Here is a 25,561-nt window from a genome sequence, read left to right as displayed (position 1 = left end):
CTTCGAATGCGGGCGACCCTGTGTTTGTGATGTAGTAGCCTACTTCGCTACCTCTTCGAGCAGGTGTTTGAAAGCAAACAGCGATCCTCCAGCACTCAAATTATCACGGAAATCACCGCTGTTAAGTTCCGAAAAGCTGGCACAGCTCATTGCATCGTTGAATAACATTAGCAGCTTCTCTTTTCTCGCGCCATCACCAAAAGTAGTAAGTCTATATTTCGGCGGGGTAGTGTTTGACGCCATTGCAAAAGTTGCACAAAACGGCTAGCTGGTTCGGTTTTGACATCTTTTTTTGGTTGTCTAAGCAAATTCAACCGCCCTGCCAGGACTGTAAATACCAGTTGAAAACAGCGATATTATAATACAGGAGCTCTCAGATATTTTGAGGTGCAAAGCAAGGAATCAAACACGGCTCTGGCTTACCAGCTGCCAGTAGCTGGCCTTCCTTGCCATAACGCCAGAGGTCCTTGGGAGATGCCCCAAGCACAGTGCAGACAGCCATGAGCACGTTGTATCCAAGGAGCCGGTCATTCTCGCTGATTGCCACCAAGGTAGGGATCTGCTTGACAGCCACCGACTCCACCAGCCTCTCACCATCCTGGGAAGTCTTAATTGCATTAGTAAGTCCACTAACGACGAGGCCAACATGCCATCTATTCAGGCCAAACTAAAATATTTCAACTAAAAGTTTCAGATTTAAATAAAATAAAAGTCCGTCCGTGTACCATTAAGAACTAAACTCACTCCGCTAACAACTGTATTCACACTGCTGTACTTTTGGTGTCCTGGTGTTTTGTTCATAGTTTTCTCTTGCTTAACTTTATCCATCCTGCATGAACCTCGTGTCCACAGTCATATTAAATAAGTAAAATACGCTATGCAGTGTGCATGGCCGGAATATATTAAGTAAAGGAACCCATTAAGTAAAGGCTAAACATCACAGGCGATATGGACCCTCCAAACCTACAGCATACACAACTGAGAGTTTACAGGAAAATATTGCATTATTACCGCAAACAAAATTTTAAAAGTCCTCCATGTTGCATGTAATTAACTAGGGAAATTTAACACCAAAAAATTCAATAGTAAAAATTATTAATTAGTATGCAAAGACAAAAAAAGTCCAGAGGAAGCATTTAGACAAACTTGACGAACATCTCTGAATTTCTTTTAGACATTATTTGTCCATATTAAATAAAGCAAATAAATAACTATCTTTCATCATCAGCGAATATGCCTCTCCCAATAAGCCTATTTCGTTTCAGGCCAGGAATTGTGTCACTCCACCAAACCTCCTTGGCCTCCCTTCCATTCCAACCACCATTTATCTGTCCTCCTGATCTATTTTATTCTCTTAATATCCCCCCGTTTCATCTCTGACCCATTCGGCTGTCTTGCAGTCTCTTAGTGCTGCGCCTATAATTTTTCATTCCATCACATGCTCGGTAGCCTTCAAGTTTCTTTCTTATTCTCCAGGTTTCTGACCCATGTGTTAGAAATGGCTAAACACATTAGTCATACACTTTCTGCTTTAGTGACAGTGGTTGAGGATATCTACCATGTAGGCCATTCTTATTCTTCGGTGGAATTCCTTTGCATGAGTAGGCTCCCCTGTAAGAATTTCACCTAGATATACATGCTCTTCAGCTGACCGAAGGTCCTGTTGTTACGAACTTTCCCTCCCTTGCCCGATCACCTACCTCTGTATTCCTCGTAGTGTTGCAGGAAGAAAACAGGTACGCGAGTGCAGACTTGATGGAACAACTTGAAAGCGCCAAAAACAAGGACGGACGAAAAAGAGTGGACACAACGAGCGCTAACTTTCGGGTTATCTCCAGTCACACTTTCAAGGGCTAGATGTACATGAACGTTTCGTTTTACCCTGGTCACATAGCGTCGTTCATTTCTTGAGAAATGAAAACCCACTTGGATGCAAGGCCCTCAGCACAGACGTCGAAGACTTGTATTAAGCGATGCCACAAGACGTGTTGCTACGATGCGTCGAGTGTATTTGTGACCTAATGACGAGGTTACCTTCACAACACGCTGTGGGGGTTCGGTTGAAGCCTTTGGAGCTGCTGAACTGTCACGTTCGTTCCACCTTCATTTGCTGCGAAGGCAAGGTTTGTGCGCAACGTTCGGGAGTGTGCATTGGGTCGTGAGTAACCCCTATTTTGAGCATCATTTTCTTCGGTAGCGTCGACCGGACCTTACAAAAGCAACTGTGTGGCCTTGCCACTAATATTGTGCGCTACGTAGATCATTATCTGGTGTTGCTAAATAGCGACAACTTCAACTGCAGGGTTGTGAATGTCTTGAAGCTATTTAGGGAGCAAGGACTAGGACTGAATTTCACCTTTGAGATGCCACAAGATAACATGATTTAATACCTTGATGTGAAAATATCTTTCCATGACTCCCAGATATGCTGAATGTATCTTTCCCGATCCATTAAAAGTCTGCTCAATTTTAATTCCTCGCATTCTAAACTCGTGAAAAATGGCATTGCTTTGTCTTGTATACGATCCGCTGTTAACAGGTCCTGCGAGCACCTCATGCAACAGAGTGTTCAAAACCAGGTGCACTAGTTGCGAAGCGCAGGGTATCCAAATTCAGTGATTGCCTCCGCTGGCCAGAAGGCTCTAAGGTTGGCCAAGGTGGAAGGCCAAAGCAAGCAGGCGAATGAGTCGCTCAACAAACGGCCCTCTGTTATCATTCCGTATTTTCACGGATTTTCCCACCATCTGGAGAAAGTGGCCGCTCGACACGACGTTTGAAGTCGTTTTTTTTTTCGGCAAAGAACAAACTAAGTGCTATATGTCCTGCTTTGTAGAAGCGCCTGGGCACTAAGGAGCGTGCAAAAAGCAATCTGTGCAAGGTGAAACATGGCATGCAGTTTGTGCCCTGTAAACAGGGGGCTGTGTACCACATTCGTTTCGCGTGTGGGCGGTGCTATATTGGACAGTCGGGCCGGTGCCTGAATGTAAGGCTTAGAGAGCACCACAGCTCCCTTAAAGGCACGGCCTATTCGCACCTTGCGCTGCATTGCCGTTATTGCGCATGTGAACCTGATTTCTCTGACACTTCTGTCATTTTCAGACACGAGAATAAATTACCAAGGGAGACAGTCGAAGCCTTTCTAATAGAAGAGAAAGGCGACGCGTGTGTCAGCCAGCCTTCACTGAGCCTGCTAGAAAGTGAATGTAATCCATTTCAGAAATCTGGCGTCATACCAAAGTGACCTTGTGGTGTTTTTTTTTTTTTTTTGGGGGGGGGGCTTTGTGAGCACTCTGCGCAAGTGTGCACGCACGTGTCCCATCTAATGTGGTTTTCCTTTTCCGCTCTTTTTTGTAATAAATTCAGTTTCAAGTTAACGCTCGTTGCGTGCACTCTTCTTAGTCTGTCCTTGTTTTTGACGCTTTGAAGTTGTTCCATGATGTCTTACAAACTCGCCTAAGCTTCCGTGCTTCTAAGTTTAATTCCTGCAGACTTGACATACTTACAAGCAATAAGAATGGCGCCCGGCCGACAATAGGAGTTGTCATCTTCATTTAATTTGTTCCAATTTCATTGTTCTCTTCACTGGAGTGATATTCATCTTCAACCCTTTCACGCTTTCATAGTTGATGCCTTTTACCATTACAGCGGAAGAGTACAATGTCATGTGCAAACCGTAACTTCCAGATGTACCCGTAAGTTCCCAAGACATTCTCTATTACTCTTGGTTCCTGTTTCCCTTCACCAATTTAGTGTATTAAATACTTCTTCAAAACTTGCAGTGAACAACAATGTAGACACTGTACCTCCTTGTTGGATTCTCTTCTCGTCCGGCATTTTCCTGCTTTTCTTGAGAAGCAAAAGAGCTATGGCATGTCTCAATATATATTAGCTAAGGCATTCACATGTGCTTCAAGCTCTCCGTGTTGACGTAGCACTTCCAGATTCACTGGTATCGAGTCGAATGCGTTTTTGTAATCTATGAATTCCATATGCAGGGTTTTTTTAACAGCGAAGCTCTTCTTAGCCTAGGCTTTCATGTCCGGGGTCGGCGTAAAACTGATCACGTGCCCTTTGGCCTTGCAGTGTGGCGAGAGTCAGGGTCGCTAGGAAGGGGAGGGCTGCGCCGTGCTACGAGAAGCGAGGGCGTGCTGCGAGATGGGAGGATGAGGGCGGAGGATGTCGAGGGGTGAACCTTCGAGAAACGCGCCGAGATGGGGTGACGGTGAGGCGTAGTGGAGTGTAAAATAACGTGACAGTGTCAGTTGTCAGGAATTAGCGCCTTCAGAATGGCGAACATTTCTCGTTCTCCCGATTAAGAAGCCGCCCCACGTGAGCGTCAGCGAGAGCTGACGCGGGAACGGGCATGTAGTTGCCGAGCCAATCGCGGTGTTCGCGCAAGGGAGGCAGAAGCCAAGCGTCAGCGAAGGGAAGACTTGAAAAACATAGAAGTACGATACTGCATGATGAATGACGGGCATAAGCTTCGGTGTTTCGACAGTGTTCGCGAAGTGGAGCTGGTTGGATTATTGTTTTTTGCTTTCAGCAGATTTCTCAAGTATTTCATTAACTGTCTGCATGTGATCCATGGTAGAGTAAGCTTTCCTCAAGCCAGCTCGCCCTCTAGGTTGATTAAAGTCAAATGTGGCTCTTATGTCCTAATCGTACAATGCTGAAAGAAGTCTCCCTTTTTCGTCGCACGAGCACCAAGTGACACTTTTCTTCTAGACCACCCTCTGTAGTCATGGTGCAAGTTGTCCAATTAAACTCAAATAAAACGGTGCGGGTGACGGAACACAAGGAGAAGTTGACAGGATGGGCGTAGACTAACAACTCAATTTATTGAAAACATCAAACTTCCACTTCTGACAGCACACATGCGCAGCACAGGCGCTCACGACACTATCACACACCATATTCATGCTATACTTCATGCACATATATGCGCATATTCATGCATATACTATATTCAAGGCCATTTAGCTACCCTAAAAATTCTGGCTCTTTTTTGTATAGATAAACAGAGGGTTCACTAGCGCACTTATCCGGACAAAAGCCTCAAGGTCACAGATGCTTCCAACATTTCACGTGCCCTTTTTTCTCCGGCACGCCCCAACACTTTTGTTTGGTAAACTTTTGCGTACGATGCAAAACGGAGGTGGTCTATGAGTCCCGTTGAGCTGTGGCAGGGTCTATGTGGGCCAAACGGGAAGATGCTAGAATAAGCGCCTGTTGGAGCATTCTTATGCTGCAAGTTCAGGTAGTGGACAACATTTGGCGGTACACTGTAGGTCGTGCGCTGATTGCAACCCACTATTTGAGGAAACAAAAGTGTTGGGACGTGCCAGAGAAAAAAGTGCACGTGAAATATTGGAAGCAGCTGTGATCTTGAGGCTAGCTTTTTGTCCAGATAAGTGCGTTAATGAACCCTCTGTTTATCTCACAAAAAAAGAGCTAGAATTTTTAAGGTAGATAAATGGCCTTGAATATAGTGTGTGACAGTGTCGTGAGTGCTTGTGCTGCGCATGTATGTTGCCAGAAGTAGAAGATTAATGTTTTCAATAAATTCAGTTGTTAGTCTGCGCCCGTCCTGTCAACTACTTCTACTTGTGTTTCGTCGCCCGCACAGTTTATTTCAGTTTCAATGTCGTACCAACTAGTCCCCAACGCACATTACTTCATCTCGAAAACAGCGCTACACGCGAGGACGAAGACGAAACAACGGGACAGGCGCTGTCTCAATGTTTCTTTCATCTTTGCCCTAGCATGTATGCGCTGTTCTCAAGATGAATACCAACCAACTTGCCCAAATCGCCGTTCTCCTAAGCACATTACGTGTGCAATGACCATGCTAAAAAATATAAATATATAAAAAGAAACAAATGGGTCAAGTTTATGGGCTGTATACGATAGAGTGGACATTAAGGTATGTCACAAGTTAAAACTGCAGTGCTATATTTAGTAGAAATTAGTATAAACAGCAATTACACAGCTGGAATCGTTGCGGCACCTAGCGCAGCAGTTCTCAACTTCGACAACTTTTTTACATGGCTTCGGCAGCGCACAAAAATTACACCATCCCCCGCTAAAGGGGACCATGAGGCGACGCGAAGCCGGAGCACTAGCACAATCGCGTTCCGTTGGCGTTCGTTGGGCATGCTACCGACCTCGCGTCGTGGAACGCGAAGAGGAACAGTACGCGCGTCGTGTCTTCCCTCTAGCCTGGCCGTTAATTCTCATAGGGCGTGCGGGAAGCGCGGTCGACAGGCGCGCGAGAGAGAGGCAGCGTAGGAGAGGAGAGAGGGGGAGGGGACGCGCATGCGCTGGCCCTAATCGCGGAGCTGAAAGGAGAGAATTTCGGCATGTCGAGCAGCATTTCAGAGGAGCCAACCAAGGCAAGCGATGGACTGAACGCGCGCAGCGCTCTACCACTTGAGAGGAGACTAGAGGAGGAGAGTAGCGTATGCGCCGTGAGAGCAGAAGCTAGAACGCAGGAGAAGCGCAAGCAGGTGCTGGTAGAGACGTGGAAAGAGTAACGCGCAGCTGTTGGAGAGGGGGAAGGAGGAGGGTCGCGCATGCGCAGTGTAAGTGCGGACTACTACGCCGCGTGCGGATTACCACGCCGCGTTACATACCCCCGAGCAAGAGATACTTCGCATCTAAAAAAGGTCACCTAAGGATTACACCAGGGCAGATAAATGCTCAAAGCGTATAAAGAGGGATGAAATGGGTTAAGCTAAGGGTTGCGTATGATACTGTGCCCATTACGATATGTCATAACTTAAAATATGCTAAAGGACCACGAACATTGGCATGTTGTCGCCACATCCTCGTCACCGCATGCTCTCTCCCACTCTAGCTGTGCTGCGGGTTGCACAGCATTCGCCTCACGTACATTACAGGAAAGGGCTCGCGTAGGGCGCACCTGTTCCGGCGCGGGCCTGCTTACATCACTAGTTGCTCTTCTGATTGTGCCATGGCACCGTGAAACAAAAGAGCGATTGTGGGCTCACTGGAAAAAATTTACTTAGCGCAATACAAACACGGCGCACATGGAAGGTACACAAGGGACAAGCGTTTGTCCCTTGTGTACCTTCCTTGTGCGCTGTGTTTGTATTGCGCTAAGTAACGTTTAGGCCCCCAAAAAGTCATATTAAGGCTCACTGGTGTTCAACGTGTGATGCCACCAATGTCTACTTTGGCTCAAGCGTTACACACAGACACTAATCTCGATGGTTCTGACACGTGGTGCGCAGCAATGTAGGCACCCTTTGCTCCTTCGTGTCACATCTCCCCTCTCGCACTGCTGCACACCAGGTGTCGTGACTGTCAAAATCAATGTAGCATCTTTGACCACAGGCAACCTTAGCGGCTTGACCTCCTGTGTTGTCCCTGCCGCGTAGCGGCATCGCACCTGCTGGCGCCAAACATGTGACGCCGGCAATGTCTCCTTGCCCAACTGGAGAAGCGGCGAAAAGCGGGCTGGTTTGTACATAACTCAAAATTTTAAAAAACAGCGCGACCACAGCACAAAGTAAGGTGACACAAGGACGGGCGCTGAGGATCTTACCCGAGCTACCCTGTTTACTCAAGCTTACCAAAGAATTGGCACGAGTGCTACAACCAGACCCCGAAGTCTTGCATTAGGGTCGCACTTGGCTACCTCGGCGGCACTGCCTTTGGGCAGGGCCCTTGGTTTGGCGTAGCGGGTGAGGCAGTCAGTATCTACGACGATCCGTTTATTTCTGGAATTCGACGTTGGCAACGACCCCAGTAGGTACATCTAGATTTGCTAGAATGGTAGGCGACGTGGTTCGATGGGCTGCAGAAGTCCAGCTGGCCTAGTCGATGGTGTGTGCCGTCGCTGACAGTCTTGGCATGTCCTTACGTATCGAGCGACGTCTTCAGTGAGCCAAGGGCAATAGTATCCTTGTATCTCTTGTATCCTTGTGAGCCTGTGGGAAAACCCAAGGTGTCAACCCGTCGGGTCGTCATGCGAAGCTTCCAGAACCTCTGGACGTAGTGCTGAACGTATAACAAGAAGGTAGTTGGCTCGAAGTGGCAAGAAGTTATTCTTTAGGAGAACGCCGTTTCGCAAGAAAAGACGCCCGTCCTCACTTGAATACCTTTGGAACAACGGCGGTCTAGCCCTTGAGGTATTCCACAAGGCCCCCTAAGCTCGGGGTCGGCTCGCTGTCATTCAGCGAAGTCGTCGACACTTATGGTTCCCAAGAAGTAGTCAACGTCCTGTGGCGGCGGGTCGACGGGGGCACGAGAGAGGCAGTCGGCGTCAGGGTGCTTTCCTCGGGACTCCACCGGGCTAGGTAACCTGAAGAGTACTTGAAGTTGGCCAGCCAGCACAAGGCATGGTGGTCACTCACAATTTTGAAGGGCCTGACGTAGAAGTAGGGGCGAAAGTTTGATGTAGCCCAGATGATGGCAAGGCACTCTTCTTGTGATGTGGAACAGTTAGCTGCCAACTTGGATAGTGACCGGCTAGCATAATTGATAACCCTTTCTATTCAATCAGTCCTCTGTACATGGACGGCGCCGAGTCCTCAAAGCTTGGGTCAGTGGGGACTACTGTATCAGCGTATTCGTCGAAATGTGTATCAGAGGCATCTCGAGGCATCGTTTCAGTTCTTGAAACGCTTCGCTTTGTGCCGTTTCCCGCTTGAATTCCACGTCGGTCTTCGTGAAGTGCGTTAGTGGCTTGGCGATCCGTGAAAGTTCCTTAACGAAGCGCCTGTAATAGGCGCACAAGCTGAGAAATCGGCGTAAAGCCTTCTTGTCAGTGCGTGGACGGAAGGCAGTGGTGGCAGCTGTTTCCCAGGTCTGTGCGAACACCAGACTTTCTAATGACATGACCCAAAAAACAAGAGTTCCTCGTACGCAAAGTGGGACTTTTCAGGCTTCAAGGTGAGTTCGGAGGTCTTGAATGCTTGAGCTACAGCTTCAAGGCACCATCGAAGTTTGAGGCAAACACAAGGACATCATCCAAGTAAACAAGGCAAGTCTGCCACTTCAACATTATCAGTACTGTATCTATAATGCATTGGAAAGTCGCAGGCCGAGCGAACACCAAAGGGCACGACCTTGAACTCAAAGAGTCCGTCTGGTGTTATAAACAATATATTTTCCGCCTCTTTCGTCGTCTTCGGTTTGCCAGTAGCCAGCCTTGAGGTCCATCGAGGAAAAGTACTTCGAGCTGTGGAGTCGATACACGGCGTCATCTATTCGTGCGAGCAGAGGGGTTTCGAGTAGAGCTTCGGCCCTCTCCCTGCAGACGACGCTTATGATGAATGTGGCCAGGAACCTGGCGCGAAAAACCTCCCACATTGTCAGGGTTGGCTCATTCCCACATTGTCAGGGCTGGTCAGGGCTGGCACCAGCTTTCAAGGCGAACTAGACATACCGTAACTTCTCTTCATTGCTCCAGGCATGGAAAACAGCGACGCGGTCGTACGCTTGAAGCCATCTTTCCATGTGTTCGAATGATGATCCGCAGAAAGTTCACCGCTCCTTGGGTTGCTGGAGATGCATAGATGTAGGCGGCATAGGGGCTGTCATGTCTGCGGTCGATGTTAGGGTCTTGGACTGCTCGGTGTTTTCGGGGAGGACCCCGCACTCTGGCTGTAGTCCCTTCTGCCTGCGGCTAGTTCGACGATCCGGGTTGTTTTTAGCGTCATTTTCTTCGTGGCATGGGCTTGGATCAGCGCTTCGCGGGGGCATCCGGATATAATAATAATAATAATAATAATAATAATAATAATAATAATAATAATAATAATAATAATAATAATATCTGGGTTTTAACGTCCCATTATCAATGAAGGCAGCGTCTCCACCAGATATCGCGTTGTGACGTTGAAGAAAGCAGTCGCAGCCGGTAAAGATCAAACTGTTTATTTGGGCGAACTTGTGCCCACAAAAAGAATGTCACTCAAAAGTGCAACGATATCAGCGCCCACAGTCGTCGGATATAGAATAACTTGATCACCGGTGGAACGCGTCGTCTTTTATACATCAGTCATCGAACCTCCCAACGTTATTACTGGTGCTCGCGTAAGATCTCGAATGAACTTGACTATTTACGTCCAGCGCGTAATCTCAACAGAATGATCTCAAACAATCGCGAACCTTCCCAGACATTGCGGGGAAGTCTGCACCAAGCGTTGCTAACAGTTTTCGTGGGTGAAAACCCAAATACATTAAAATAAAGCAATAAACGCGTGTAGCAATATATTAACTGCAACTGCGAGGAAACAATCACCCATCTTCTCTGTGAGTGTCCCAAGAACTTTCAAGAGTGTTAGATGGACTTGGCAATTGCCAAATGCCAAAGAAAAGGGTCTTGGGACACTGGCCGTGAGCATCTTCAGCACAGAAAGCGTCGAGAGTGCTGTTGCGTCTCTTGCGAACAACTGGATTTAAAGAAACACTGTAAGCAGTCATATTGTTGTCTCTCAAGAGAGTGGTAAGCTGGGCTAGTTGGTATGTATTCATAGTAATAAACAGCGCGAAATACTCTAGACAAAAGGCAAGAACAACACGGGACGAGCGCTGACTGCCAACCATAGGTCGGCAAACTCACTCATGAGTCGACTCACTCAGACTCAGATCGAGCCGTGAGTTTGAGTCTTAGCGAGTCCGGCTGAGCAATACGTTGGTGACTTTGAGTCCAAGTGAGTCCGCTTCAGGGAAAGTTTAGTGAGTCTTAGTCCGAGTGAGCCCGATTGAGGAAAACATTGGTGAGTCTTATTCCGAGCGAGCCCTAAGCGCAAAATATATTTATTAAGTGAATCTGAGTGAGCTCCACCCTTCGTTGCCGACCAATGGTGTTACCTACTCACCTATCGGCATTACTACCACCCTTATATCGGCTTATATACTCAAATGTATTCATACATGCCTCAATGCACTAGCGTTCATGCTCCACCGCAATGTTAGTGGTAAGAGGTGTGAGTAGGGAGGCGGGGCGTACTACGGAGTTGCTATGACCTCTCCCCGCAAACTCTTGCACGGGAAGTTCTTGATAGAAATATCACGTGTGAGTCGTGCATTTCATAAAAATGCCCCTACTGGATTGCAACCACTCATAACTCCTATTTGAAGCTATAAGATCAAAAGGTGTACCATAGAGCACCGATTATGTGAGATATTGGCGTTAAAGAGCATTTACACTGTGATCTGAAAAGCTCATTTTACGCCAGCCGACCCATGAATCGACTCACCAGGCTCAGGTCAAGCCGTGAGTCTGAGTGAGTCCGGCTGAGCAATACGTTGGTGAGTTTGAGTCCGAGTGGGTCTGGTTGAGGAAAATTTCGGTGAGTCTGAATCCGCGTGAGCTCTCAGAGCAATATATTTTCGATTGAGTCGGAGTGAGTTCCAATACTTTTGCCGACCTATGCTGCCAACTGAAACATTTATTACGCATTAAGCAACAGAGCTGCATACCAGGTGCACCAGAGGGTTCGGCTAGAAAAACAAGATAAAACCAGTTACAAAAAAAGAAAAAAAAACAGCAAGACGATAACCATCTTCGTACGCTCAAATAATTCATCTCTTTGTCAAGTAATACAACCGAGGCCTGAGCGACAGATGTATCTGACAGAGCACTGATGTGGGCAGCCTCCACAATTTCCGTCAATTTACCGTCACGGGGGGCAGACGCAGCGGGAAATTGTGGAGGCTGCCCACATCAGTGCTCTGTCAGATACATGCTTCGCTCAGGCCTCGATTGTCTTACTTGACAAACAGCTGGATTATCTGAGCGTGCGAAGATAGTTACCGTCTTCCTGTTTTTCTTAGCTGGTTTTATCTTGTTTTTCTAAGCGGACCCTGTGGTGCACATGGTTAGCAGCTCTGTTACTTAAGCATGGTCATGCGTAATAAACGTTTCAGTTGGCAGTAAACAGCGCTCGTCCCGTGTTGTTCTTCCCTTTTGTACATAGTTTTTCATGCTGTTTATTACTATCTTGTCTCTCCTTTTCTTTCCTCTTCTTTCCCTTTTGTTCCTTTTTTGTAACATCTATTTGCTATAATCTTTCATCCCCATCACCTCCTTTCCCGGCGAGAGCTAGGCAAACATACTTTGAAGTTGTATCGCAATCCGATACAAAGTACTCGAGCAAGAAGTATTTGAGATACAAATACAAGACAGTTACGGAATTATTGTATCCGATGCGATACTTCCCAATTGTATCTTTAGATACTTCGATACATTGTAAAATTTGCTATCATAGATCCATATAATGAAGCTGCAAACGCTCATGTACGAAAATGGTAACACGAAAATTTCTTAACTGCGAGCAGTTTTGTTTAGTTTTAGCGAAATATATGTTTGTATTCCAAGACTCTTTGTCTCTGTTGCTCAAGGTGCATTAGTTTCTCTCGGACGCAACTGAGTGTGGTTTGTTTGGCTGCTTAACGTGACAGCTCTTTACACGCTGCATTCTCAGTGGATTTTTCTTGACACCTTTGTAATTGATGGGTGTCGCTGCTCTATTCGTCGACCGACCACCTAGCGTTTTGCCATCTACTTACAAGAACTTCAATAAGAAGCCTCCACACGATGCCATAAATACCGTTATGCAGTCTTAACTAGTCTGTAAGCGTGTTACTGTTTTTGCAATACCGGATCACCCGACACGTGTAAACAGCAACAACGCTGGTAGCGATATTTTTTTGTGAAACATCGTGCTTACATTAAAGAAATAAAACTCTGTAGCGAAGCGTTCGAACTCATTAATGGGTCGTCCTCTCGAGCACCTTCTAGTGGGTCGCCCTCTTCGGTTCCTTTCGAAGAGAACGCAGCTCGTGCTCAGAGTCGGCCCCACCTCGACTGCCGCTGTCGTGAATCGTCGCCGAGTGTCCGCTAATAAACGCCTTTATGCAACTCCAATATATTTTTTATATTTCACTTATTCTCTGGCGCAGTCCGCTCGTTACCAACACATTCACTAACGTGTAATTTTTTACCACTTTTTTTCCGAGAGAACTAGTGCCGCCCAGAAACATCGCAGACGTAGTGTAGTGCCACAAAGCTCCGCAAGATACCACCGCTACTCACTATTACCACGTATAGCTCCGATTACCTGGTGATTTGCAACAGCAAAAAAACTTACGGTGACCTGAAAAAGAAAACGAATATATCTCAAATAGCAAGGCGGTTCCGTAACAGACAACCAGAGTGAATAATTATACATGGTGTTTCACGTAACTAGAACCAAATATCTAAAAAAGTGGTTAACCACGACTGAATGAAAACAATGGCGTATGGTTTACCGTCATGTGGCACTCGCTATGCTATTTTTTATATTGCGCTTAATCGGTTGATTAAATAAGGTCAATTATCGAACATTTTAATATTCACTTTAGGACCAAGTGGGTATTGTCACGTAGTAGAAGGCATTCCGAAACGACCGATCTTTTTTTTTTTTTGGGCGACGTACATGCTGCGTGGTGATTTTTTTTTCTGGCTTTTAGAGAAGCCCACGAAATATGAAATAATACCACGTGATTGTGCCACTCATGCAGTGTCGTACTGCGGCGCCCTCATACGTGCTTCCAACGAATCAACCGGCGCGCGGACCATCAGCCTATCGCTTAACAGGAACAATGGCGTTTCCTTGCCGTGTGCGACCGTCAACAATGTTGACTCACTGAGAAGCCGATGCCTAGAGCCACACCCGCTCTTTTCGCCACGATCCACGCGCCAGTTGTTTCGCTCGAAGGACGTTTGAGAGCGCGGCAATATGGTAGCGCACGAGGGCAGTCACGTGGTCATGTTTTGCGAGTTTCCTTTATTCGCCGGAAAAAATCACTATGCGCTATGTATGTTCCCACAAAAAATTGGATCGGTTGCTTTATAATGCCCTCTACAATGTAACGAAACGCACTTGGTCCTTAAGTGAATATTCAAAATGTTGCATAACTGACCTTAGTTAATTAACAAATTAAGCGCAATATAAAAATAACCTAACCAGCGTCACATAACGGCAAACCATGTTGTTGGTTTCATTCAGTTGAGGTTGGCGAGTCCTTTGTAAATATTTGTTTCTAGTTACGCGGAACACCCTGTATAAGCACGACATCGGCGGCACCCCTAAAAGCTGTCACAACTGAGCTTGATGTACCCTCAACTTCCATAACTAAGGCAAGGCAACAGAAAACTTAATGCCTATGGAAAATAGCATAAAACGACTCGTGGGGACGCTCATGAGAAAATTATGACAGCTTCGTTCGTACTAGTGGTGCCAAGCCTGAAGGAAGAGCGCAGCTGGTGGCCTTTCTTGTTTCTCTTTATTTATCTTTCTTTCTTCTCTCTATTTCTCCATTTCTTTCTCTTTCTAGCTTTTCCTATATTTCTTTCTCTTTCTTCCCTTTCTTTCTCTCTCTGTATTTATGCCTTCCTCTTTCTATCTCTTACTCTCTCTCTCTTTCTTTGTCTATGTTTTTGTGTATTTTTATCTTTTTACGCCTTTATTCCCTTTATTTGTCTGTACTTTTCCTCTTCCTTTCTACCGTTTTCTTTCTCTCTCTCTCTCTTTTACACGTGTTCGTTTTTGTTTGACACTCGCACCTGCTGTACACGGTAGTGGGGCTTGCCCAATTCCTGTGGCGCATACCCACCCGAGGAGTTTTGCACGACGGAGCACAAGTTACCGATAACTTTAACAGCTTCATTCTGAAGAAAATGAAGAGAGCACGTGCCGGTTTATGATGATGATAGTTTTCTACGACGGAGCACAAGTTACTGGCAAACTAAAGAGCTTCGCTGTTCAAAATTGAGAGCTTGGTATTATGTTTCTCGAATCCCCTCCCAAGCATCTTTATGATGTCTACTTACAATTTCCATTATTGCAATGTAAACACAATTTCGCAATATCACTAAGTCGTAAGCAGAATTTTCGTTACTGTCTACTCTAGGACCGCCCACATTATTACCTTTGTCCTCAACATCGTCTTGGCATAACACTAAGCTCAAATTGAATGTAGATATGTAAATAGTAGGAATGACGTAGACAGTTCAAAAATAAGAATAAAGAAGTGAACTTATTTTAGCAACACGTAGGTAAACACGCAGGCAACACGTAGGTAATCTGGGTAATGTATGGGATGCAAACGAAGGACAGCAAGAAAAGTACTTTTGCTAACAATCAAATTATAATTAAAAGAGCTCCTTGAATAGTTTAGCAGGAAGAACAAAGATACAGTACGCCAAGACATCTTCTGTTACGTAAGTGCTTTTCTATTCCATCTAGCATCGGCACCGGTGGTGCGACGGTTGTTACAATCTCATTTGCATATGAGTGAATCTCATCGTATGGAAGTCAAACTTACATCCACGAGATCTTTTACATCGCTATTGTGTGAAAGCCACGAGACACCAAGCAACCTCATTTTTCCATTCTCCAGACTTCGTAACGAAGCACCACGCCAGATAAATCTCGATAACGACACTATAACGGCACAAGGATTTGCGCGAAACACGCCACACGCATTGGAGTACAGTGTTTACGAACAAGTGTCATGGCACCTACACAAGTAAGATAAGGAGCAGGGTTAGCAAAAAAGGTAATTTAATGCCCGACAAAGTGCCGTAACCCGTCCCAGTCAATAAAGTGCACGAGGATCAGTGATGTATACATAATAAAAGATTAGAAACGAACAAGCAGCCACAGTTACACAATTTTTGATAACAGTACATAAAACATCGTTAGAAGAACATTAACATTTCGAGGCCTGTTTGCAGGACTCAGTTGATAACAATAGCGTATTATAACATTTTTTTTATAGAGACAAAGCAAGGAATATATGCAAAAAGCCAGACTTTTTGAATACAGAACCATGCTATTACTATTCACTAAATGAAAATATAACAGATGCACGTCAATTTTAACACCTTGAGAGATGCCATCTAGAAAGAAATCACATTTGAAGCATTTGTAGATACGTGTGTATTTTCTTTTTAAATGCAATTACTGAGCGGCTCTCTTGCACTACAGTGGTAATTGTGGGATGTACATTCAGTAGTTGAGGGATCATATGCGTTAGCTTTTGTGTACCGTAGTTCGTGCGTATTCTTTCACTGCATTATGTGATGCGTCTAAAGCTGTATGTATGATGCCTTCGAGAACATGCGTCTTGAAATGCCACCGCGTTAGATTTCAATTTATCACATATAATTGCCTCTATTTTTTGGTACAAGATGTTCTCAAACGTTAATATGTAGTGCTTGTGAAAGAGCGGAGTAGAATGCGTTCTAGGAGGTACACCTTCGATTATCCGTACTATTCTCTTCTGTAGTTTACAGATGCTTTCTTTGTTTTAGTAGTCGTTCCCCATATTAATAAACAGTAATGAATACGCGAATATACTAAAGGATAATACAGTTGCTGAAAAGAACATATTGAGAAAGCAGAAGCTCAGCTGCGCACTTGATCTTGTCGAGATTGCGCGAGCGCCACCATGTGGTTCTGTTCCATCAATAGGGACACGCAGGCCTCATCGCCTGCCCTTGCTGGAGGACTCTGACGGAAAGATAAAATAATGTTACTGTCGTTTGTTTTATTCAGGTGGCTGCTGAGCGGCAGCAGTATCAGCTTGAGAAGCGGAGTTCAGCCACGTTTATTGTTTTGCGCGGTGTTTCTATAGCAGCTCCTTGTATCTTAGGATACAGGATACATTACTGAATGTATCGGAAATAGAGATACTCGTGTTGCGAGACGTATCGCGATACAGATACAAGATACCCAAAGAGTATCTAAGATACATGTATCTTCGATACTGCCCATCGCTGTTCCCAGCACAGGGTAGCCAGCTGGTCTGAGAAATGGCTCACCTCCCTGTCCTTCCGTCAATTTCTTCCTTCCTTCCACGTCCTCCCAAGATACATGAAATTGTAGGCCACCACCCAATGTTCCTTCATTCTTCAATACATACCAGTCCTTTACGGCACTAGAGATTGTAACGGTGACCATTTACTCCAAAATTATTCGCATCCAAGCTGCAGCCCATTGAACAATGCCGCACATCGGGTGAGATGTAACTTACCAAGGACAGCCATGTGGAGTAAATGGCAACACAAAAAGGGAAAGACAGTGAACCAAAGATCACAATACGCATCCCTGTGGGAGGCCTTTTTATTACTGTCATCCATCCATACCATCTCATCATTAAATGCCTTCTAAGGCATTTCAGACGCCATATTTCTCATACATCTTGCACAGTTTTTAAAACCCCTGCTTATGGAAGTACAACGCTACAGCATTTCATACAGGTGCAGCAATGGGTGGATTGCACTGGATTACAGCAAATTTTTAATATTAATGACAACACATTCCAATTATTGCAGTTTTGATTTCATACTGAAATTATAGCACAGGCCTTCCAGTTCTTCGTGAACAAATTTGTCAGGAAAAAGGTCTGCATCAATACCAATATATGTATTTGAATGGATTTGGGTCATTTTTATGCAACAAAAATTTCCAAGGGCCACTCGTGGATGTACGAAATGCAATGCACTCGTAGTTTTGGAGAAATCAGCAATAATTACGCAATTATTTCTGACAAGCAGAACATCATAGGGCAGTGTCACCTACAACCATAGCTGCATCAAACACAATGAGCCTGGATGCAGACTGACACATTCAAAACATTAGAAACGTAACAGTGACCTAATGACTTGTTCAAATGTCTATGAATTGGCCACAGCTTGGTAATGCTCGGCCCAAACTTGACAGATGACTGCAAGCGGCCGAGGTACTTGCCTTGTCAAAGCCTGACAGCTTGTACGTGGTCAGCGAGAGTAGTAGGTCCTGCACCACGGGCTTGACGGGCACGATTCCCGAGTAGCTCATGAATAGCACCAGTGCGGAAACGAGAGGACGCAGCAGAGGGTTGCGGTATGCCCGGAATATCAGCTCCGTCATCCAGACTGGCTTCAGGATGCTGTCAGTCAAGAGGCACAAGAGCGTGACACAACCACCATGTTATACGGCACAATGCTAAACTGCAGAGCACAAATTCAGTATGGGACATAAAGGGGTACACACAGCACGGGACAAGCAACTTGCAACTATCTTTATAGTGAAAATACTTTCCTACATATATATACTGTACAGCCAGCATGCGCAAGTGCACTGCCCATCGTCATCTAAAAAAAAAGAGATCCTTAGAATGCAGATTAGAACATCAAACCTCAAATTCCTTTCCTTTGTTGCATAACACCACACAAGTTGTATCACTTTCATTCTGATTTGGTGTGCTTCCATATGTTCTCTGGCCACCAAATTCCCACTCTTGCCCAAAACGAATGCCACCAAGTACTGGCTCATAACAGGCACATGACTTACAATGCATAGGTAAATGAAATGAAGCCTTGCTAAAAACAGAGCGCTCATGCTTCTGTGCTCGATCACTGATGCATCGACCAGTTTGTCCGATACAGACCTTCCCACACATGAGCGGAATCTCGCACACAATACATACAGCGCATGCGATGCAAGGTCTGGCACGCTTCTTTCTACACACCGGTTTCCCCAGTCATCCCAAGATGCATGGGCACGGCCCAGCTAGTTTATGTGGCACTGAAGAAAACAACAGGCACATTGTACCTTTCGGCCACATTTTGCAAGTTTTGCAACACTTTGTGCACACAAGGAACCATTTCAGAGGTGTATGCTGTTGTAGCACTCTGAAACGCGGTTCGAAAACACAGCGCGGTTTATTAATGCATCTCTGCCATCGTTCCAACTACCTCTTCTTTTCTCCTCAGCAGACTACCCACTACCAGTTCATGTCCCAGGTGTGTCGTGCCAGAAGAAGAAGAAAAGTATGCCACAGATGCCCCCCCCCCCCCTGCAGACAAGTGGCCGTGGGCACTTGAAAGAAAAATGATCAAACGGAGCCTGTCAGAATGGGTGCCGGCTTGATCCTTTCAATGCTGACTGTGTTTTCATGCCCACTGAGCAGGATTGTAAAATGATGTTCAGAACGCTTGATGACTGGGAAAGGACCGTCAAGTCGCCAAGTTGTTGCTTGCGAGCGTGCAAGGTCTTCTTTACGAGGGCAGAACGAACTGCCGGAGTACCGAAAATATGGCGAAGCTGTTGCTCCGTGAAATCGATTTCATGATTGAAATACCAGGTTTTCGCTACGTCCGTGAGGCAGAAAGAAACACGGCGAAGCTTGGCCGGATCATCCCAGTTGTTAGTTGAACTCACTCGGTCGTAGTGGTCCAACCAATCCTCCACATCTTCACCTCCAAGTCCGGTGAACATGGGAGGATCACGCTGGTGCCCACTGATAATCCAGGGTGGATATGACGCGGTAGTCGGGGCCGTGGAGGTAGATGCAGGTGCGCCGGTTGGCTCGTCCTGAGGCATGTTACCGGACACCTGGTACAGAGGGTGACCTGAGCGGAGCTCCATGAGGTAGAGCAGATTGGGAGAGGAAGGAAGATCGCTGAGCAGACTCCACCAGGCCCCGAAGGCATCGTGACGCGACCACACCCGAGGTACAGATCACAATCAAGCCGAGTTCTCACCACCGATGAAGACGACGAACACCCATGATAATGAACATGTATGAACAAGGTAGATGTGTCGAATGAACGTCCACAATATGTTTACCTTTGCAAAATGTCATAATCATTGATTAGGCTTATCAACATCTGGTGATGTCATTACTTGTTTTTCCAGGACTGCCATGCAACGAGAGGATGACTACCCCCGAATGTCCACTCTGCAAGTGCGGTGAAACATGTGAACGTCTGCTACAACGTAATCGTGAACCTCACGCTTGCAATGCTGTATTTGTGAATGGTTTACCGGGCATCCCATGGAGGGGTGTTTGCTGTCTGCTGTGTCATGCAATCTACACTGCAATAGCATTGAAATTGAACACTAGCTCCGTGCATTAGTTACATTATGTGGCATTGCTGAGCTCAACGACGCAGGTTTTATTCCCAGCCACGGTGGTCACATTTTAATGGGGGAAGGGGGGGGGGGAATGCAAGGACACTCATGTGCTCAGATTTGCGTATGAAGTTCAGGGAAAGATGGAAGCTTGAAGAGACGAAAAAATTATGAACATGAGGTGTTGCTGGAGCAAATGTTTCGACAAGCAGTCTTGTCTTCTTCAAGGTTACAAAGTTGCCCACTACAGTATAACTCATAATCATATCATGGTTTACATGTGAATCATTAGAAATTATGAAGTTAAAAGTAAAAATATTCGATAAAAATATGTCTGGCTGGGTAATATTACAAAAATAAAAAGACTCTCCAGCCACGTTTAGTCATTACCTTTTAATTAAATATAACTAAGACCGAACGGGTCTCGAAACGTAGGGTCTGATTTTTTTATATTATAAATTTCATTACAAAATGAACATCACGACAGTGATGGGGAATTAACAGTCTCCGACATTTAGCTGTGCCTTGTGAGACAGTTTACAAACTATGCTCAAAACTGTCTTGCCTTAATTAACTGTGTTTAGATCATAGAAGTTTACAAAAAGATACACCAAAGCTTTACAAGGCTGTGCTCAATTACATTAGCCTTTGCACATATGTTCGATGGGCTACTTCAAATTATTTACAGCTAAGAAATTGTAAATGTGACGAGCACTTCTTGCAGCACAGCTTCACCAAGCACATTCACGTTGCCTGTGCTCATTAAATATGGTAGTGTTTTTTTTCCATATAGCAGAGAAACATCCCAAATTTGTTTGAGCACACCTACTCCTGCTGTTTGATTAAATTAACATGTCGCACTTATAGCGCCTACCACTATGAAGTGAAAGTCTGTGAACTACTGTCACGAAAAAAACCTAGGAAATCGAAGAGGTAGTTTAAAACACACATGAACTTGATTTATCCAGAGCCACACAAGATTTGATGTATTTCAAGCCAAAGCTTCTAAAACTGGCAGGGAGAATACATACTTCCCCCTTCCAAGCACAAAGATATTGAAAAAATAAATAACACAATAACAAGTATGCAATATATATATATATATATATATATATATATATATATATGACCTTTAGTTACCCAGCATTGGCACAGGTTCACATCGTGCCCCACCAGTTGAGTTCGTGCATGTTTGCTTGCAATGACAATGACAATCATCCATGATCACATTCATACAGAGTGCTCAAGTTCTATTGACACGTCCATGTGATACAGAGATTGTGCTCATGGCTGAGCAGTTGTTTAGTGTGTTCTGTGCGAGCACCAACAAATATGTACAATGCATGCCTAAAGCTTATTTTCTTATAATTGTGCTTCTGGAATCTGTAAGCACTCGCCTTACATATCTGTTTCTTTAGCATTCATCCTCGCTGCATACTCAGCAGTCCGACAACTACTAGCGCCAAGAAATTCTAGCTGTAGAAACTATGTAACTGAACTGTAACGAGGAACAAAACGAGCCTGAAATATTTTCTTCTACCTACTATCTGAATACATAATACCTATGGTAAGGCCTCACGGCCGAGAATTTCGCTGAGAAATTCTTGCCTGCCCTGTAGACACAACGCGATATTGCTTATTTGTAACGCATTCAAGGTGATATCGCAGAGCGAGAAAGATGCAGAACTGTACACATCCGCGATTGTTTACGTAACAAATTTATCAAAACTACATTGCTCTCACTGCACCAACTACCTGTCGGTGTAGCGCACGTTTCGTTTCCGATTCCACACCATACACTCACTTCAAGATTAACACAACCTGGCAAGCACCGCATAGCTAACGGCAGGATAAGACCCTTGTCCTAAAGCTACGCTGTTAAACTTGGATGAGGGTTGCAACGTGGGCATGTTGGGTACTCATTTGAAAGGCTTTTGGTGTAGCGCGAAAGGAAACACGGACACGAGAAGGCACGAGAGGACACGAGGTGTGGCGCTCCTGTGTGCCTTCTCGTGTCTGTGTTTCCTTTCGCGCTACACCAAAACCCTTTCAAAAGTTAAACTCGGACGCTGCAACACAATGAGAGCAATGTTCGTTCAGCTATCTCAGTGCTCAGTTATATCCACATATTTGTCAGCTTTCAGACTCATTATACACGTACGGGTTGAAAGCTTTCGACGTGTATGAGTGACTTGTTTTGCTTGGACCTGACTGTAGGCATTGCTTGTACCAGCTTGGGCACTCACAATAGACGATGCAAACCTTATTGATTGACGTTGTTTTTGCCAGTCGAGGCCAATTTGGTCATCTGGCGATAACTACTACACACGCGAGCCGCGATTTAGCGACGACAAAAAACAAAATACCACAGGGAGCAAGAAGCGCAGTAGCGCAACCGGAGCGAACCAGCAGCAAAAATGCGTTTGTCTAATGATGATGATAGTACTTGCAGCGCCATCTCTCCTCGCTCTATTGCAGTTTAGTACGCGCCGCTGCCTTTATTTCCGTACTACAGCCAAAGGTACAGTTTCCGTTTCTCTGGTAGTACTAACCGCTGCCACCACCAACAAATCAGACTGCTAAGGATCTGACCTTCCAACCAGACAGGGAAGCCGCTTTGGGCCATGGCCCATGGCAGCAGCGGCCACAGTGGGCACCACTACGTCTGTCACAATGGCTTCAACACACCACTGGCCCCTTACACCCAGAAAGCAGTCCAATTCCCCGTGATCACATTAATCCAGCCACCGTCATCCCCATGCTGACGCCACCGATCGCATACACCTCACAACCGCATGGATTCCTTAAAGGAAAGTTTCTCAGTTGATGCTTACAATTGAACCTCAATATAACGCACATGAACACAGCAAATTATCCGTTATGTCAAACTCTAGTCAAATTTTTAAACAATTACACGTACAAGAGTTCGGCTTCTCCACAGCACAGTGGTAGTTCGCAATGATCCGTTCTTACTGTTATGTGTGGTGTGCGTTGGAAATGGCGCGTTTTATTTGTGCCTTTAAAAAGTGCGCGACACGAGAAGAGCACGAGAAGAAAGAAGACGACAAGAAAGACACAAGAGTGCACGAGCAGTGCTGCATTAAACACCGAAGACATTGAAGAGTGTCATGCACGAGAGCGTGCGGTGAGACATTAAATATATAAAAGAAAAGGGATCTAATGGTCAACGAACACGGAGAACCGAGGGACCAATCACTTATGAGCACGGGAGCACGAAGTCTCCAATCAGGCGATGACAAGTTGACCCGAAACCGAGAAAAAGCCTGATGCAGAGAAGAGAGGAGAGTTCGAAGGGAACGAGACAAGGAGAAGGTTGTCACCAGACCGGGCGCTGAAGATGGCCGTCGGGTTGCGGACCCGAGCCACGAAGACTTAAACCGGCCGTGGCCTCCTGTCATCGAGTTCCCGTGCGAGACCATAGGCACGGTGCGCGAGCTCCACCCTAAGGCCTGCGGACTCGGGTGTCGGCAGGCAACGTAGCAGCAGCGATTGGGCTACGGGCCCGAGCTGTGCATCGAGCTGCCTGGCCAGGTTGCCCCTGCATCTCAGCACGTCGTCCAGCAGCCACCGTTTACTCCTCGTCGACACCAGCCAGACCCATCAACTCAACCAGTCAAGCCTCCACTGGTTGGTGAGACCGAACTCGAATTCTTCCCTGCTCCGCTGTTCATCTGCGCCTGAACTGTAGCGCTTAGTTTAAATCTTTGAACTTGCGTTTCGTTTGTGGTTAAGAGTGTGTTACCGTGTGCAGTGAACCTTTTGTTCAGTGTTTAGTGTTATGTACATTTTTTTCTTTCCGCTCTAACGGTTTATTAAAAGTTTTTGTGTGTGTTAAAACCAGCGGCTTTGTCCTTCATAAAGCTCTCCGACGCTCAGTCCTAGAGAGCTGTCGTAAACAGAAAAAGAACCTGCATCACACATGCAATGTGCCTCAAGCTCCTTCACAGCGTAGTGGCGTAGACGGTAAACGGCGGCAATAGTTTTTCCTTTTTTTTGAATAGGTGATGGCCTCAGAGATTGATTCTCAAAGGATGCGGCCATTTTTAAATCCGATGCGCCTAACGTCCAGTAGAATGGGGCGGTCTGGTCAGCAGGTCGCATAAGCACGCGACTTTGCACGTTGCATGTCACCATTTCATGATTATGCTATTTTTGGGCATGTGCGTGAGTGGCACCTCTGCTGGTTGCATGCACATGTTTGTATGGTGGTTAATAGCTTGGCAGTGTTGTGTGCCGTGACCATGGCAGATAACATGAAAAAACGGCTCTGAAGGAGTTTGTGAGCTTAATGAAATGTGGAGCAATTTTCTGTGGTTTGTAGGCGGCAGGATGGGCATGGCGATGGCGGAAGACTTCATTGGCCATGACGACGTGTCAGAGGCGGTTGCCAGAATGACTGACGTGGAATTTGCTGAGGAGGTAACGAAACAGCAACCCATGAATGAAGCTGCGGAGGCCGAAGCTGCAGATGCCAGAAACATTCCGCCGCCAACTTCTGCTGAGGCTGTGGCCGCTTTAGGTTTGGCGCAGTGCTATTGCAGCACAATGGAAGGCACCGGGCTTAAATTCGAGGAATGCCTTGACAGTATGGAGCAAGCCATTATACAGCACACCATCAACATCAAAAAACAAGCAGCATTATATACGTCCTCTTCGACCCATCAACTGTATTTTTGTTTAAGTGAGTGACTCGTCAATTCCAGGCTGGCTACCAACCGCTTCGCTTTAGTGTTCGGTGATTTTTCAGTTTAATTTTGCACAGTGAATTTTGGCAGGAACAAACTATTTTTCAAATTTTGCAGAGTTTGCTATGATGAGGTTCGGCTGTAACAACCGTCTTGGTCCGGGGATCACACCCAGGACCAACGCCTTCCCAGGGCGGGTGCTCTAACAATTCAGCTAACCACGAGGCAGTGCGAGGGCGATTGATGAACAACTCAAAGCCCACGGACAAGGAATATAGCAAATCAGTTCTGCAGGCAATCGCTCCACATGTTTTTCAAATTTTCAATGTAAAAGAAACTTTGTAATGTTCATGCAACATATCACCATTAAAAATAACTGAAATTTGAAGCCCACTAACGTCTTACTTTATAGGGAAATTGAATTTTTTGCTTTTGGAAACTACGGTGATGCTACCGAGGACTTACGATTTGGAGAAATTTTCGGAGCAGCGAAATTTCCATTTTAGAGCACTTTGCAGCAGCAATAATTTCCACATTGGAGCACTCTGGAGCAGCTAATTATAGATGTCGGAGTGCACTAGAGAAGCAAATTGCATTAACATTCAAGCACCTGAATAATCATTATGGGGTTCTTATGAAATGTTAGAAATATTTCGATTCAATGCAAATCTCATGGGAAAAATCATCTCAAGAGTACTCCATATTTCTCTCGATAATGCAAAAATAAGGGCTCACGCAGTTGGGTGTTCTCGATTAACCTCTTCGGTGATTATTTTCGACACTAGCAAATAAACAGAATACCGCATCAATAAAATTGTACTTTATGAAAAAAGTCACAGTTTCGCCACAAGGGCGAAGTAATGAATGTGATAGCAAGAAACTAATGCTATACGAAGTCAGGCTCGCCAATGGATATTCTCAGTTTGAACAGCGCTC

At 45.5% G+C, this 25,561-nt stretch overlaps 1 protein-coding gene across 1 annotated transcript in view; it reads right to left on the bottom strand.

Annotated features, from left to right (window-relative positions):
• Positions 1 to 25,561, bottom strand: part of LOC119384056 (uncharacterized) — a 112,051-nt gene that overhangs the window by 6,005 nt on the left and 80,485 nt on the right. The window contains exons 6-7 of the mRNA XM_037652343.2: positions 17,772 to 17,952; positions 424 to 598 (exon numbers count right to left, since the gene is read on the bottom strand). Coding sequence (XP_037508271.1) covers positions 424 to 598; positions 17,772 to 17,952 — 356 coding nt within the window. The remainder of the gene's footprint in view (positions 1 to 423; positions 599 to 17,771; positions 17,953 to 25,561) is intronic.

The sequence above is a fragment of the Rhipicephalus sanguineus genome, chromosome 2 (assembly GCF_013339695.2).
Source record: "Rhipicephalus sanguineus isolate Rsan-2018 chromosome 2, BIME_Rsan_1.4, whole genome shotgun sequence".
NCBI lineage: Eukaryota > Metazoa > Arthropoda > Arachnida > Ixodida > Ixodidae > Rhipicephalus > Rhipicephalus sanguineus.
Note: the sequence above shows the minus strand (reverse complement) of the source record. Positions and strands in the feature narration are given on the sequence as shown.